General features: G+C 37.6%; 1 protein-coding gene across 1 annotated transcript in view; it reads right to left on the bottom strand.

Annotated features, from left to right (window-relative positions):
• Window positions 1-16,081, bottom strand: part of LOC127573574 (uncharacterized) — a 245,881-nt gene that overhangs the window by 36,782 nt on the left and 193,018 nt on the right. Inside the window, exons 125-135 of the mRNA XM_052021930.1 lie at window positions 15,683-15,839; window positions 14,972-14,991; window positions 13,704-13,725; window positions 13,588-13,615; window positions 12,886-12,967; window positions 11,020-11,187; window positions 9,662-9,873; window positions 7,887-7,981; window positions 6,125-6,243; window positions 4,575-4,736; window positions 3,284-3,492 (exon numbers count right to left, since the gene is read on the bottom strand). Coding sequence (XP_051877890.1) covers window positions 3,284-3,492; window positions 4,575-4,736; window positions 6,125-6,243; window positions 7,887-7,981; window positions 9,662-9,873; window positions 11,020-11,187; window positions 12,886-12,967; window positions 13,588-13,615; window positions 13,704-13,725; window positions 14,972-14,991; window positions 15,683-15,839 — 1,274 coding nt within the window. The remainder of the gene's footprint in view (window positions 1-3,283; window positions 3,493-4,574; window positions 4,737-6,124; window positions 6,244-7,886; window positions 7,982-9,661; window positions 9,874-11,019; window positions 11,188-12,885; window positions 12,968-13,587; window positions 13,616-13,703; window positions 13,726-14,971; window positions 14,992-15,682; window positions 15,840-16,081) is intronic.

Here is a 16,081-nt window from a genome sequence, read left to right as displayed (position 1 = left end):
TGCCTCTATCAATCGTTTCATTGCACTTATAATTATAATCAACTAATTGTTGAGCCACATGCGTAAATCATATGGTTATAGTAGGTTGCCTGAAAAACATTTCCATACAACAAATTTAGAACACTGAACAATAAAAATAGGCCTTTTCTTGTGATAAATACATGAGTATGTCAGAACTGATAGCAAACAATTGATATTGCAACTAAGACTCAATTTCTAAATAAATATGGAGGAAAAATATAGATTCGTCTTCCTTTTTTAATGCACAATTGAAGTCCTTTGGCCTCTGTCCAATTAGTACAAGATACATCCAACTTGAATGGATGAGAGTAAGCACTGCAGGGAGGATGAGCAAACTGACACAGCACTGTAGTAGAAGGGGCTGTTCCAGTGACATGTAAGAAAGAATGTGGTAGCAGTCGAGATCATCATTGTCAGGGGGATACATAGTGTTGTCTTCTCTCATAAGCATAATTCCCAAATGCTTGTTGCCATTTCAGTGGCAGGGTTAAGGCTGGAGAGAAACTAGGGGTGGGATGAGACAAACTAGAGTTGAATGGGTCTCAACAAGTGGTATGGAAAAAGAGGTTTAAACTCATGAGGCAAAGGGGAAAGAACTAATCCATTCACATGGTCTTCACTTGAATTATGCTGTTGCTTGATCATGGAATGAGCTGCCAGAAATAGTGGTTGAGGCGGGCACATTAGCAACATTTAAAATCCATCTAGATAGGTACATGGATAGGAGTGGTCTAGAGGACTATGGGCCAAACGCAGGCAGATGGCAGACTCTGAGCTTGCTGGAACACACAGTCGGCATGGACAAGTTGGACCGAAGGGCCTGTTTCCATGCTGTCTGACTCTGTGATTCCATAACTAGAGTTGCAGAGACGGCTTGAGAAAGTGGTTGGAGGTGGTTAGACAAGGAAGAATTCAGCTGAAGGAAAATTTAAAAAATTTAAAAGTGCAAGCAAAGCAGTACTACATGGTAGCAATGTGAGTAATAATAACTGGTGCGTGATAGGAAAGGACAGAGCATTCAATGGTAGGAGCTTAGCAGCAGCAACTACGGTCAAAGAAAGAACAAATGGTAAAATGACAAAGCTAAAATTCTTTATCTGAATCCATGAAACATTTGTTACAAGTTAGATTGATGCACAGATAATGGTATGATCTGATAGCTATTCCAGAGATAGGGTTGCAAGATGACCACGGCTGGAAACAAGATTCTAGGGTATTTGACATTTTGGAAGGTAGGCAGAATGGAAAAGAAAAGTGAGATGGTTTTGATAATCAGGGTTTCTATTACGATAGTAGTAAGAAATGATTTTGGCTTAAAACATCTGGAGACAGAATCCATTTGGATAGAAATAAGAAATAGCAAAGCTGAAGTACCACCAATGGCAAAGTGGATATACTATTAGACAGAGTATTAATCAAGAAATAATGGAAGCATATATCATAGTAATTTATAATTATGGCAAACTTTTATCTTCACGTTGATTGGACTAATCAAATTAGCAAGGGTCTCGAGGAGGAATTCACAGAATTTAATTGAGACAGTTTCGAGAACAATCAGCAAACAGGCTATTTTAGATCTGATCATGCATAATGAGGTGGGTTTAAATGGTGATCTCCTTTCAAAGGATCCTTTCAGGAAAAGTGATTATAATATGACAGTATTTTACATTCACTTTGAGAGTAATAAACTTATTCAAAATTAAGGCCTTCAATGTAAATGGACACAATTATATAAGTATGAAGAAAGAAGCTTGGCTAATGTGGATTAGGAAATTAAAGAATATGATGATAGATAAGCAGGGACAGGAATTTAAAGAAACTTACCAAAAATATTAACAATAAATACCTACGAGACTAGGTTTCTATGGGATAAGGTACCATGCATTTCTAACTAAAGAGGTTAGGCATAATATTAGATTGAAAGAAAAGGGAGCAGGTCTATAATAGTAAACCCAAGAATTAGGAAAATTTTAGGGACCAAAGGTTAACTAAAAAAAAGTGAAAAATTGAGAAGAAAAGAGAAATCAAGAGTAAACTAGCAAGAAATTTAAAAACATATTTTAAATATTTTTATACAAGGGATGAGAATAGTACAAGTAAATAAACACTGGCCTCTTAAAGGCTGATACTGGGCATTAATATGTAATAATAGGAAATAAGAAAATGGCAGAGCCGTTAAATAAATATTTGTATCAGTCTTCATAGAAGATACAAAATGCCCAAGTAGAAGAAAATCATGGCAAAAAGGAGGAATTTAAAACAATTATCACTGGAGAAAAAGGACTAGGCAAAATAATAGATACACAAGAAAGACTGCAGATGCTGGAAATTTGAAGCAACACACAAAATGCTGGAGCAACTCAGTGGGTCAGGCAGCATCTATGGAGGGAAATGGACAGTAGAGACCCTTCATCAGGACTGGAAAGAAAGAGAGAAGCCAGTATAAAAGGGTAGGGCAAGAGGTGGTGGGTGATAGGTGAATCCAGGTGAGGGGGGAAAGATAGGTAGGTGTGGGTAGGGGAAGTTGGGAGGTGATAGGTGGAAGTGACAAAGGGTTGAAGAAGATAGAATCTGATAGGGGAGGACAGTGGACCAAGGACTAAAGGGAAGGAGGTGAGGAAGGGGACCAGAGGGAGGAATGTGTGGGTGATGGGCAGATCGAGAGGGCGAGGGCGGGGAAAGAGAAGGGAAGACAAAGGGGGGGAGGGGAAACAGAGGGGAGTGCTTACTGGAAGTTAGAGAAAAACTCAACTGTCTCATTTCCCTCCATAGATTCTGCCTGATTCACTGAGTTCCTCCAGCATTTTGTGTGTTGCTGCAGGCAAACTAATGGACTAAGTCCCTGGACCTGAAGGGTTGCAAGATAGGATTTTGAAGGAAGTGGTTGTACAAATAATCGATGCATTGTTTGTGATCTTCCAGAGTTCTGTAGATTCTGGAAAGGCCAAAGAGAGTTGGAAAATAGAAAAGTAACACCACCATTCAAGAAAGGAGGGAAAGAGAAAACAGGGAACTATAGGCCAGTTAACCTAATATCTATCACTGGGAAAACGTTGGAATCCATTAGTAAGAAGAAAATAAAAGGACACTTAGAATTATGGAGATCAGACACAAAAGTGAAATTAACATAAAAATCAGAATAACCATGATCTTACTGAATGGTGGAACAAGCTTGAGGTCCAGTGTAGCTTATATTGTTCCTCTTTCTATGTTCTTGCATTTTAACATTTCTGTAAGACTAGCACGTTTGCTGAGTACTTACATGGCTTGGTTTGATTCACAGGTTATGTTAGAAGGTATGAGGCCGAGATTGCTGGATCGAATACTGGGCAGCAGAAGATGTAATTTAGTCTGGAACCAGTGGGCATAGTCTGTGGCATTAAATGCTGGAAACTGGGCTTCTAACTGTTGCATGATCTTATTCAGCATCACATCTCTAACAGCTGTGTTTTGAATAACTTGAATATCCATCTGAAACAAAATGACATTACATGAAAAATATTCCTACAACCATCTTAATCAATCTAATTATAAATCAATTTCAAGGATTATTACTTCATTTTTTGTTACATTTAAAAATTGCAAACTTCTTACGGGGGGTTTGAAATGACTTTTGTCCTTGACTGAAATGATCATACAATATTTTTACCGAGGAAATTGTACCAGCCTCAAAATGCACATTACATTGGCAATATGGAGACAAAAGAGGAAACATGATTGAGGTATATAAAATTATGAAGGATATAGATAGACTGCAGGAAACTGTTTCTCTTTTCAGATGTGAATAAATAGAGGTCATAGATTTAGAAAGGGGCAAGAGATTTAGAGGAGATCTGAGGGGGACCTTCACCAGCGAGAGAGTGGCAAGTAAGTGGAATGCACTGCCAGAGAGTGATGGACGCAGAGTCACTGACAGCTTTTAAAAACTGTTTAGATGAGTACTTGAATTGCCTAAGCATAGAAGACTAGGATCCAAGTACTGGAAGATGGAATTAATATGGATGGGTGCCTACTGGTCAGCATGGATGTGATGGGCCAAATGGCCCATTTCAATGCTGTATTTCTCGTCAAAATATATGGTGGTAAGGGCTAATGCGTTCTGTCTGTGTGGCCAAGCTGCTACATTCAATTGTCAATGAGACCCAAAGTATCAAGCACAGTAGAATCGGCCATTCACATTTTGTATGTACCAAGGCCTTTCCCGGCCACTTAAGAATGCTGGTAGGTCATGGTCACAGTTTGTGATGGAGAGAGGCCCACAGGTTTTGAAGGTCCATACTACAATACCACTGTCAATAATAAAAAAATGTTTTAAGGGTACTGAAGAGTTATGAAAACCTCAACAGATTTACACTTGACTGTAAGGGGTGAAAACTAATCCGATTTACCAGTGACTTTAATCCCACAACAACATTTGATGCTTAATGGCCCTCTCAGATGGCAAAGTACTTGAAAGGCAGTTATATAGGGCAGCTTGGGAAGGTCAATAAACACTGGGGCATAGTTGCAACATTCACATTTTAAGAAAATAATCAAAACAGTTGCTGATTTACCATTTGTGTGTTGGTGACAAAGTACTTCATGTATTCCTTCAGTCCAGTGAAGTTTCTGCTAGCAACTGCATCAAGGATTGCATTGATGTTATTTATGTTGTTCAAGGAGTTCACAGTTAGCTCAGACAGATGTCTTGAATTGAGTAGGTCCAGAACGTCAAACTATGGAAACATGAAGTTGATAAAATTGCATCATTGGTGAAAAGAGCACCAGAGGGCAGGATCTCCAATCGGTACCTTATTTATCACATAGTTGTATTAGCCCGTCAAAGGTATTGCTTCACTCAACCACCCAGTAATTTTGTTCTTCTAGTTTCATGAGTGTAATACATAAGGGAAACACTTTGCTTGACATAGACAGTGCTACGTAGTTCCCATTGGTTACCGTTATTTGTGGTACAGGTAAGCACCGTGTTATGGGGAGGGTTGCATTCCTCGAAAACTAGCCATATTGCAATTTTCCATAACACAAATCCGTGTCATCTGCGCATGGCTCAAGAAACAAGAATTGGGAAAAAAATGCGTTGACTTATTTTCTTACCCACCCCCCTACGTAAATTGTACGTAAGCGAATTTTATTCCACATAGCAAAATTTTGGGTAGTGATTTATGAACTCTGTAGGGCGAATTTTTGTAACCCGTATGGCCATAATGCAGGAGTCACCAATATATCAATTGCAAGATATTTCATAACTAAGTACAAAAGTGAGCAAGAGACATCCATCAATCTGTTGAATATCATGCAAATATGTCTCTGCTCTTCCTCTTTCTAATTTTGAACTTTTATCATTCTACGGCGATGGTTTAATGCCATATTATCATATGCCAATCAGCATCAATGCCTAAAATGGCTTAGATCCTGCCAAGGGAACACCTAAAGCATGGTGAATATGGACATTTAACGAAGACCCACAATGTTCCAGTTTTATCAGGTAAGCTCACCCATCCTATTTATTCGATGAAACTCAATAAGCTAATACTAGACAACTTTAATGCCGTTAATGGAGTTTCAATGTGACACATCGGAGAATAAATCCACAGCCATAGATCCATATCCACAGTCCCCACCCATAAAAACTATTTGCAACAAAGGGAGTAAGCTAATTCAGAAAGAGGTGGAGCAACATCTTTCCCTCAGTCCAGAACAGTGCACCACTATTCCTATCTTCCAGTTTAGAATCTTTCCCAATGGTAACCGCACTGATGCAGAAGAATGCAAAATGGAAAGCACGTGGTGGATGGGAAGAAATCTCTGCTAAGGAAGCAACATTCTTCTTTTCCAGCATTAATTATACATTTACCCTCAGACTGTACAGAGGGAAACTTCTTGCAAAGAAATTAGACCAGACAGATCTATCTAGATACTAAGGATCATGAATATTTTACAATAAATAGGTGACTCTATGGCATAACTTTCATTTATAAATTATAAACTGGATTGATAAAGAGCTAAGATGAAAGCATTAATTTTGTAACATTATTGCAGACCAAGAATATAATCTGCAATTAAAAAAATACAAAATATTTCCAAAAGAGATTCCATGACTTACTCCACTGAAATTGGAATTCAGGCTGGTTAAAGCCTCTATGTTAACAAGGTGTCTGAACATTCCCCAGTTTGTCAGCAGCCAATCTCTTGATCCATTTGTGTTGCTGATACATCCTGCACCTGTAGTTGAAGGATAATGGTTAACTACATGGATAGTATGTAATCCAGTGGATCATTAGGAACATTTGTTATTTGCATAAGAAGAAACTTATTTTGAGCTCACAGGATCATGGAGGCTCAGCTCTGGATTTTGTTCTCAACTGAGATGGATAGATTTTTGGATGTTAGAGGAATCAAGAGATTTATCTTCTATCAATTGCATTGTATAGAGCAGATCATAGGGTTAACTTTGTGACAAATACGGCTAGATAGATTTTCATGAATTTATCTCACAGGAAACATTGTAGAAATAGGACTTTTTCCATAAAATAAATGGGAGAATGTCTAGCCATTATAGTTGGAGAGCTTGGGGCAATGCTATAGGTAGATACAACGAAGCTATGAATTGATATTTCTGAAATATAGCCTGTTCTTGGGCAATTTCATGTGAATCCCCATGGGTTCTTAATTGACAATTGTATATGTGGTTTTGAAAGTAACTAATTAATCAGTTTCTAAAATTAATGCCAAAATGCATTAGTGTGAAAGTGGGAAAGAGAACTTCCTAACAATAGTCACTAATAAGGAAACGCAGTTTTCTTTTGACTGAGAAAGCAAAGTAGGTAAGATGAGCAGAGACAAAAACAATGAAGGATCCAGAGAGGATCCAAAGTAGGTAAGCTGAGGTAAGTTAGGTGATTCCAAGCTTAGGTTTAAAATGGCTGAACTATTTGGAAGGAATGAGGAGGTGTCAGTCAGGTGAGCATGAGTTTCTTTAAAATGAGGATGCTGGAAAGTAAGAAAACTGTGCAAGGTACGTTTTCAGCAGTCAATAAGAATAAAAGAGGGAATTTCAGGAATTAAGGCTGATCAAGTGAAGAAAAAAGTAAGAAGAAATTTACAAAGAAAGGTTGAAAGTTGGAGACCGAAGATGAGTAAAAACCCATTTATGAGGTGACAAACCTGCTCTCATTATCCTAGCTGTTAACGCGATAGAAGTTTTGGAAGGCCTCACCAGATATGGAAGAAGTATTCAGATTTGGAATAGTCTTGGTTCACATAGACAGCTACTGTATGTTGTTGACAAGAAACAAACACTGGTGCTAAGGAAGAAGCCAAATCCCTGAAAATCCATGGGGAATTCTTTGGACCCTCTGCTGTAATTTTAGTGGAGGACACTGGGGGAACAGCAGAGATTGGAGGCAACCTGAATCACACTGGATCTCTATCAATTCTTCACAAATTTCCCTATTCAGTGACCAAAGTTATGGTCTAGGACTTCAGCTTTGTGGAATTAATTTTAGCAATGGAAGAGTGTGATGTGATGGTGAGACCATGTAAATAGAGGAAGAAGAAGATAGAACCATTTAAGTGGTTTGATTTAAAAGATGGAAACAAATTTGTCCATGCCTACACTCACTAGATACGTGATTGTAGTATCAGATGTGCATAAAGCCCTATCTCCAAAGTTTTGTTGCATTGAAGAGAGAGGATTAATTTCTACCCATGTCTTTGAAAAGTTGGAAGGAAACCTAATCTGCTCCTAAAATAAAATTAAAAGATATAAAACTACAGTATGTCTTGAAAACAATTACCACTGAATTTTGCTGCAATATTGCAACAAGTGGATGTAAATCTCTTTGGCTTGTTATTACCTATCTTACCTGTGGTGTTGAGGTAGCCAAGAATCCATACTTTTAGTACTGTCTCTCTTGTTGCCTGTAGCATCTCTCCAAATGCATTATTGAGTCCTTTTAAGCTAATATAGAAACACAAATTTATAGTTATTAGTCAGATCTATAGTATTCATTCATCTAATGGACAATAATTTGGGGATACTTCCCTAATTTTATTTTATAATCAGATATGGTCTACGTACATCTGTATCCAAAGCTTGAATAGAACATCTAATTGCAATGAAACCATTCAACAATTAGTAAAGATCATCCTGTGTGTCCTGTTGCAATCCCTGACTGGCCATTTTAGGTCTTATGTTGGGCATTGCTGGACCTGCTGCCTCAGGTTCTGATGCAGGGTTTTGACCCAAAATGTCAACAATTCCTCCCCTCCCCCTCCCTCCACAGATGCTGCTCCACCCACTGAGTTCCTCCAGCAGATTGTTTGTTACTACTATACATATACCTCTGCTAACAGAAGTCTTATAGATTCACATACCTTTCAGAACCAGGAGAGAAGCATTAAATAAACAAATGTACTTTTTCAGGATCCACTGTTCCTAAATTCTACTGCGCAAGAGATTGAATGGGAGGCACACTTCATGGAAGTAAATATACTTCCTCCCCTTGCTCCATTAATGCAGAGCAAACAGAGGAAAACAGGTCATGGGGTCAGATTGGGACACTGAGGCTTGTGTGCAGAGATGAGGGTACTCACGAATGGTGCGTATTCCACTAACAGGAGGCCTGCCTACCAGTCTACCTGAAGCTGGTTCCCAGGAACTGAGACTTGTATAACCAGGTCTCCTCTTCCTTCTCCTGAAGCAGACATGACATGCCCAGTGAGGGCCTACTTCAGGCTATTGCATACCTCATGAGCATATCTGTGTCAATGAAAATGGCATTCAAACATCTGGTAAGACCAGAGACACAAGAGACTGCAGATGTTGGAATCTGGAGCAACAAACAATCTGCTGGAAGAACTCAGCGGGTCGAGCAGCATCTGTGAGAGGAAAGGAATTGTTGATATTTTTGGTTAAAACCCTGCATCAGGATTGGGGGGGGGGGGGGGGGGGGGGGGACACGGTTAGACTGAGGACAGCGGTGATTGCTGGTGACAGATGGGTGGGTGGGGGAAGAGATGATGGACAGATCGAGCCAGGTAGGGGAGAAGGGTGGAGTTGGGAGACATGATAGGTGGAGGGTGATGAGCCAGAACACAGGTTACCAGTGCTGGACTTTGATGTGAGGAAGGGCATAATGGGAACCATTACGGGGGAGGTGAATAGCAGAAGGAACCAGGACCAGGTGGGGGAGGGCCAGAGAGCCAGTGGGTGAAATGTGTGGGTGGTAGGTGGATGGAACTGGGTGGGGGAGGAGGATGGAACCGGGTGATCGGTGGGTGGTGGGTGGGTGTCTGCTAGAGCCATTGGACACCACTGTGCAAGTCCAGATGCCACCATATATCAGTATGTCGGACACACAGCAGACCAGAAGAAACTTTTTTCATTGGTAGACATTCTTTGGAAAAGTATTTGCATAAAACGTCTAGACCAATTAAATTTTATGGCTTTTCAATCAATCATGGAAAGCCAGGCCAACGATGTCAGCAACAACAAAGCATACTTTCCAACATGCGTACATTGTCACATCATCCTACTGGTTATGAACATCAAGGGTCAACACACTAAGGATTGCTGAGCCCTAATTATTAACGACTTAAACCTGCTGCATCAGATAGTGAAAGTGAGTCACTCTCTTACACTGCTTGGTAACCCTCACAAGTTGTGTTTTGCATCAAAAGGCAGTTCAGCACTGCTTGGGAGATGCCAGCATTGAATGGTCTGAAACGCTCCTGGAACCATTTTGTCAGGGAAGCAGAACTGGTTAAGTTTTCATTGGTCTTCACCGTCTCCCACAGGGCATTCATAAATGTGATCTTCGTCATCAGAGGAATTGATGCTGTGTTCTGAGTCTGAAACAAACCATTGCATGTTAACAAGATCTTCACTGCAAATGTAAAAAATTTCCCCATTTCAGAACCAAAATAAAAATATTTTTTTTTATTTTTCATAAAGTAGAATCAGGCAAATGTCATGAACAAAATATATCCTCATCTGAAGCTCTCTTTTCCCAATCAAATATGATAAACCATATTGTTAATGTTATTGCTTTTCCAGAAAGACAGGCAGTACTTTTAAAGGATCATTAATTCAAAAGCTGTTCATTTCAGCAGAGAACAGTGAAATCCAACAAAAGCCATGGCAATCTGATGCAGTTTTATTGATCTTCTCTAAAGAACTGGGTTGTATTCTGCTGAGAAATCATCAACCTGAAACATTGAATTTGTTTCTCTCTCCACAGATGCTGCCCAGCCTGCTGAGTGTTACCAGCACTTTCGATTTGAAGGGAAATCTAACTTAATAAATTATAAATTACTATAAAAGATAATAATGTTAAATATTTGGAAAGTTATTTGATGCTTACAGACTAGTCTACAAATGTCTAGATTTAGAATCATAATGTTTATATTGTTCAAGCAAACGTTCATATTTTTTATTTTTCATTTGTCCAATGTTGGCTCATAAAATAACATAATTTTTTCTACATTCTACCCTTAAATATCTAAGATATAAGGTGCATTTGATGCTCAGTTTTTTCACACCTGTAACCCTACTAGCTAGAAATCAAATATTCAAGTGCTCAAACTAGCAAAGTATCTTCTTTACTGAATTATATTTCAATAAATCTAAGTGATAGATCATATCACCATGGTAAATTATCCAAACAGGCCATTTTACTTTCCAAACAGCAGCAATATATTTTGCATGTAGCAGGTCTGAGAGGTTAATTTTGCTTCTTCCAATGATGCATTAGGAATAATTAATGTTGTCGGGATTACTCCGTATTAGAACATTACAGCACAGTACAGGCCCTTTGGCCCACGATAAAATACTATAAAATCTAGAGTAATTAGCTTTCCATATCCTTGTTCCTTATAGTATATTCTGTGCAAAATGGTCGTTATCTTTGATTACAGTAGCTGCACGGAAAGGAATTCTGCATGCTTTACACAATATGTAAATAAAGATATTTCCATCTTTACAAGTTCATTTTTCACCTTGTTGTTAAATTTATCCAGTGCCTCATTAAGGATTGTTTTGTCAAGCTTCTGAACAAATATCCCCAGTGCAGTTTCATCTTGCCTCTGTAGAGCCTTCGTTGAAGTATAACAATCAAATAAAGTTGTCAGACGATCTCTAGTTAGAATTTCCAACAGTTGATTATTCTGCAAAGTAAAACATTTGGAAATATGTTACAGTAATACATTACAATTTGTTTATTTGATCTAAAATACCACAAATGATGGAATTTTCCACTAATAAGCAAAATAATACAATAGAAAATAACCCAATATAAAAGAACATTTGATCATTTAACAATTTAAGTTAATTGACATTCCAGGTGCTTAATTCTTTAATTAATTGGCATTCCAGGTGCCTAATTCTTTAACTGTCGAACTCTCTGGGATGGTTGTGAATAACAAGGAGTGCCATGTCAATTGAACTTCTATCCTGCTGTGTCTCAACACTGTACAGCAAAGATAAGTATTTTCAAGTCACAGTGAGTTTGGTGTGTGGTGGGAAAGTACCACATATATTACCAAGACTACTGGCCTTGCTAGACACTGGAGCCACAATTCGCAGTGTAGAAATTTGTCCTCAATTACTTGTATTAAGCATGGAATGTGGTAGTGATTGGACATTGTGCTGTGCTGACAAATTCCTTTTCATTGGTTTCAATGGAAATAAATTTCAAAAATGGTGTATAATTTTAATGATGTTAAAACTTCCATTAAATACCTTCTCATTCTTGAAGGATAGTGTACACTAGGAAAATAAATGAGCATTGAACAGGAAATCTAGATGTCAGTCATCTATGCTGCCTTCAGTGTTATAGACTATGTAGGAATTAGGGAAAACAATCTTATGAAGAATGTTGGTTCTGAAACCTATTACATAACCGAGCATGAGATAGATATTGCAATAGAGATGTATCACATTTCCAGAGATAATGGGCTGGATTGTGCTTGATCTGATCTACTGCCCAAGACTGTACCCATTTCCTTTGACCCATTTACTTTGTGCAACCCACAGATCCATTTAGCCTCAAGGCTTTGCTAGCATGCTTGTCCCACATGGTGGAGCAGGCTGTGAACAGTGACTAGGCCTCAGGCAGTGGCTCCTGATCAGCAACATTAAAGAGTCCAAGCAGATGTAAATAATTATAAAAAATAAAAATTATGTAACAAAATATTTTAAAATAATAAATTTACTTAAAAGCAGTTTTCAGTGTTATAAATTAAAAACAAAAATTAAGTAAAATAATAAAGTAAAATACTACCCTGTACCTCTTTTCAATCAAGATTTGCAGCCTTATTCAAGTGTATAAGGTCATGCTACATACACCCATCATCCCCGGCATAAAGCTGAGTCCAGTGACAGGACTTTGCATGCAACCTCCAACTCACTTCTGACATCCACTTTGCAATGTCCATGTATGAAAGGCAGAAACAAGCTGATTGCATACTGCAGCTATCTGGCAGTTCTTTACAGAACAACTAGCTGAACATCAATTAGAAATATCTGCATTCAACACATTTTCTGGATTCAAATGCTAATACATTTGTACTGCTTATTCTTTAATTCAAGGTGATGTTGGGATGCAAGTTGTTGCAAAGATGACTGTTCTGCACAACCCCCAGTAAAGCCCAAGGTCTGAGATCACTCTATTTGATTTTCTGAAGTAATATACATTTCAACTTGTAATAAAGATGTTATTTTTCCACTGAAAATTATTCAAGAACATCTACCATCATTCTTGGCATGAGGAACAATACTAATAACAATATTTCAGCAGACTGAATGATACTTTCACAAGGCACTTATTCTCAGTGTAAAATTCTGGAAACAACAACACAGCTTACCTGAGCACATGCATAGTCTGTAATGTTGAAATTGCAGAGCTGGGACTCATTAACAGACATCAAGAACTCATTCACAGCAGAACTGTTAGAGATAGAGGGATGGAAGGTGGATATTTATTAGGAAAGGAATTATATTGGGATTTAACTTAAACAAAATACAAATCAACAGCATCTTAGATTTATTTCTTTACATCTTTGATCAGCATGTTGAAAGACTTTAGTATGGTTGAAGAAAATCTGCTTGTGATGTACTAGCAAGATTTTGGCCTACATCAAGCCAATTCAAGTCAACTTGATCATAAGGGTGACATGATACACCTCAGCGAATCAAGGAAAAAATAATAACCACTGAAGTTCCAACTGCTGACTAAACTCCATTGGATCCATACAAAAATGGGCATAGGATTATGCAAATTATTGAAGTCAGGATCGGACAGAGCTGCAATTCCCCACCCAGATGAATGTCCTCCTGTCATTCTATGCCTACACTAAAATATGCTCCCATTTGTTTGGGATATTGAAAAGCATAGAGAGACTTAATTGAATTGTACTCCAAAACAAGTCAACATTGTTGAGATATGAAAAATATTAAAATCAAGTAATCAATGTAGAGGATTTGATCATATAATTCCTGTGGGAAGGCACAGGAACAAGTCAATAATTTGTGAGTTGATAAAATGTTAACTGGTCTTAAATGCTTACCTGTTTACAGCTGCACAGAAAGCTGTTTCTGTTTGGAACAGAAGAAAGAGTATTAATAAAAATATAAATAGTGAAAATATTGTTAATTAAATTTTACAAAACAAAAAAAAACTTACCATTATAGGTGTTGTTGTCACACTAAATAAGGAAAAAAAATAAAGTTTAATAATTATAGTTTTCTTTTGCCAGCCATACATTAAAGAGATATTAGGAAACACGTAGGGTATTTTATACATATCTATAACAGATGTATCAGTTCAAATATGCATAGACTTTTTCTCTGTTGATTTATATGCACCACATAATACATGCAGATATGCCATAATAAATAAGGAATTACAAAACAAAATATATAGGTATACCATAAACCAGCTGATCAATAAAAAGTGCCAAAGAATAACAAACAATTAGTTTTTTGCAATTTCATAGCTGTAGAACAGCAAATAGGCTTCATACAAATTAAACAATTACAGTAATTCAGACAATTTAGATTGTTTTTTCCTCACCTACTAGTCTTTTGCTTTTTCCCACTAAACCCAGTAGAAAGTACTATGTCATGTAAAAGCAGACAATTTAGAACAGCAGAATACTACATCACTGGTTGCCCATCGAATGCCACATGTGGACTTGACACAGGTTTGTTAATATACCAGTTGATATTGAGAACAATTCCCCTTTTGCTCTATACTCAACATGCATTTCTGCTCAAAGAGCAAATACTGTACATATCACAGAAGATAAATGTAATTTCAGAAGCCATGTCCTGCAACTGTATATGTCTTGACAACAAAGCATTAAAATTCCCTCTAAGTATACTATTTATTCATTGCAGTCAATGAGAAAAAGGCTCTCCATATAAAGGTAACTTTGAAAAATTTACAGTTGCAGCATGGAGCCTGGAAGCACAGATCGCAAAACCGACTCTTGGTATTTGATTCTGACCTCTGGTGCTGCCTGTATGAAGTTTATACATTCAGTTTTCTTTGGGTACTCTGGTTTCCTCCCAAATCCCAAAGATGTCCAAGTTGTTAGGTTAATTGGCTACTACAAAGTAGTGTAGGTGGCGGATAGGAGAATCGCTTGGGCGAGGGATGTAAGTGGGCATATGAGAGAGAATAGATTACATAGAAATAAGTGGGAGAAAGAAATTGTTCTGAGGGTGGTATAGACTAGATGGGCCAAATAGTTGCCTTCTGTGCCATAATAATAAAAAAATGAAATGTAAAGATGAAACATATCTACAATCATATCTACACTCACTTAACTAGTCAGGTTGGGTGTCAGGAGTACAATTTTGCTGTATAATAAAATGTTAAAGGGACAAATTTTAATTAATTCTGACAATAAAGTCATGACAAAGGAAGAAACACCAATTCTATCTTACCATAAAGTTAAGTTGGGGATCTGAAAAGAAACAAAATATATTGTTAATGGAATATACTTCAAATGCTGATAGGCCCGATAGCAGTTTTGCTTTTTAACTCAAAAAACTACCTGTATCTGAACCAAACCATTTTGTTCCTTGTGAAATAGCAGGCCAAAGGCAATGTCTTTTTAGGTGCTATAAAATATTTAGGAGGCTGGCTTTTCACGTTCCCTTCATTTAGTTTTAGGTCCAGAAACATTTTAATCTCAAATGTTCACTACAGTCTTTAACTTGCTTGCCATTGTCACACTAAACCAATTAGAGTTTGGGTAGCCAAGGCATCTCTGCTCAGCCACATTATGTGCAGCAAGTGTAAATTTCTTGAATGCTCTACAATTTACACCTGCTTTGTACATCTTGGCTTACTTGTTTTCTTTAGTGCAGTCAACAGTGCCTTTGTGAGGGCAGGAAATTTCTCCTACAGATATGAAATTGGATTGCAATATATTGTCTTAATATTTGTGAAGTGTTTTCCTGCACAACAAATAGTTGAAATCCACTGTATTCCATTAATTGAAGTTGCATCTAGAATTTTTCATGCTGGCATATGAAATTAGAACCAAGACATACAGAAATGTTGCCTCTGTTATCATATTTTGTATAATGCAAGGAACAGGATTGCACAATGATGTTTTTATACAATTTTCTGGGATTTATTCGGGTACATACCTGATGGATCTGGAATTCCTCCAGTCAACCCAATACGCCTTACTTCAGATTCAAAGTGTGAGCTCACCCATGCTAACACGACAGTTTCATTGGCTCCAGTTTGAAGAGCAGGAAGGTTAATTCCAAGCAAGCTTTGCAACTGATTGGCAGTAAGTTTCTAAAAACAGAAGAAGTATTTGAATGATCAACTCTTTCATATTTTAGTTGAGAGACAAGCCCTTTACATACCTTCACTAGAGGACAGTGGATATTTGTTATAATCTGCTGGTTACAGTGCCACCATTATCGATAAGTTTCTTTTATAATTGATGTATTTAATTTCATGAGTTTGAAACTCCCAGATGATAGGGTGGGATTCAAGTTCATGTCTCCAGCTCAATTGTCCAGATCTCTAGATAT

Source organism: Pristis pectinata, chromosome 8 (genome assembly GCF_009764475.1).
Source record: "Pristis pectinata isolate sPriPec2 chromosome 8, sPriPec2.1.pri, whole genome shotgun sequence".
NCBI lineage: Eukaryota > Metazoa > Chordata > Chondrichthyes > Rhinopristiformes > Pristidae > Pristis > Pristis pectinata.
This window is presented reverse-complemented; position numbering and strand designations above follow the sequence as displayed.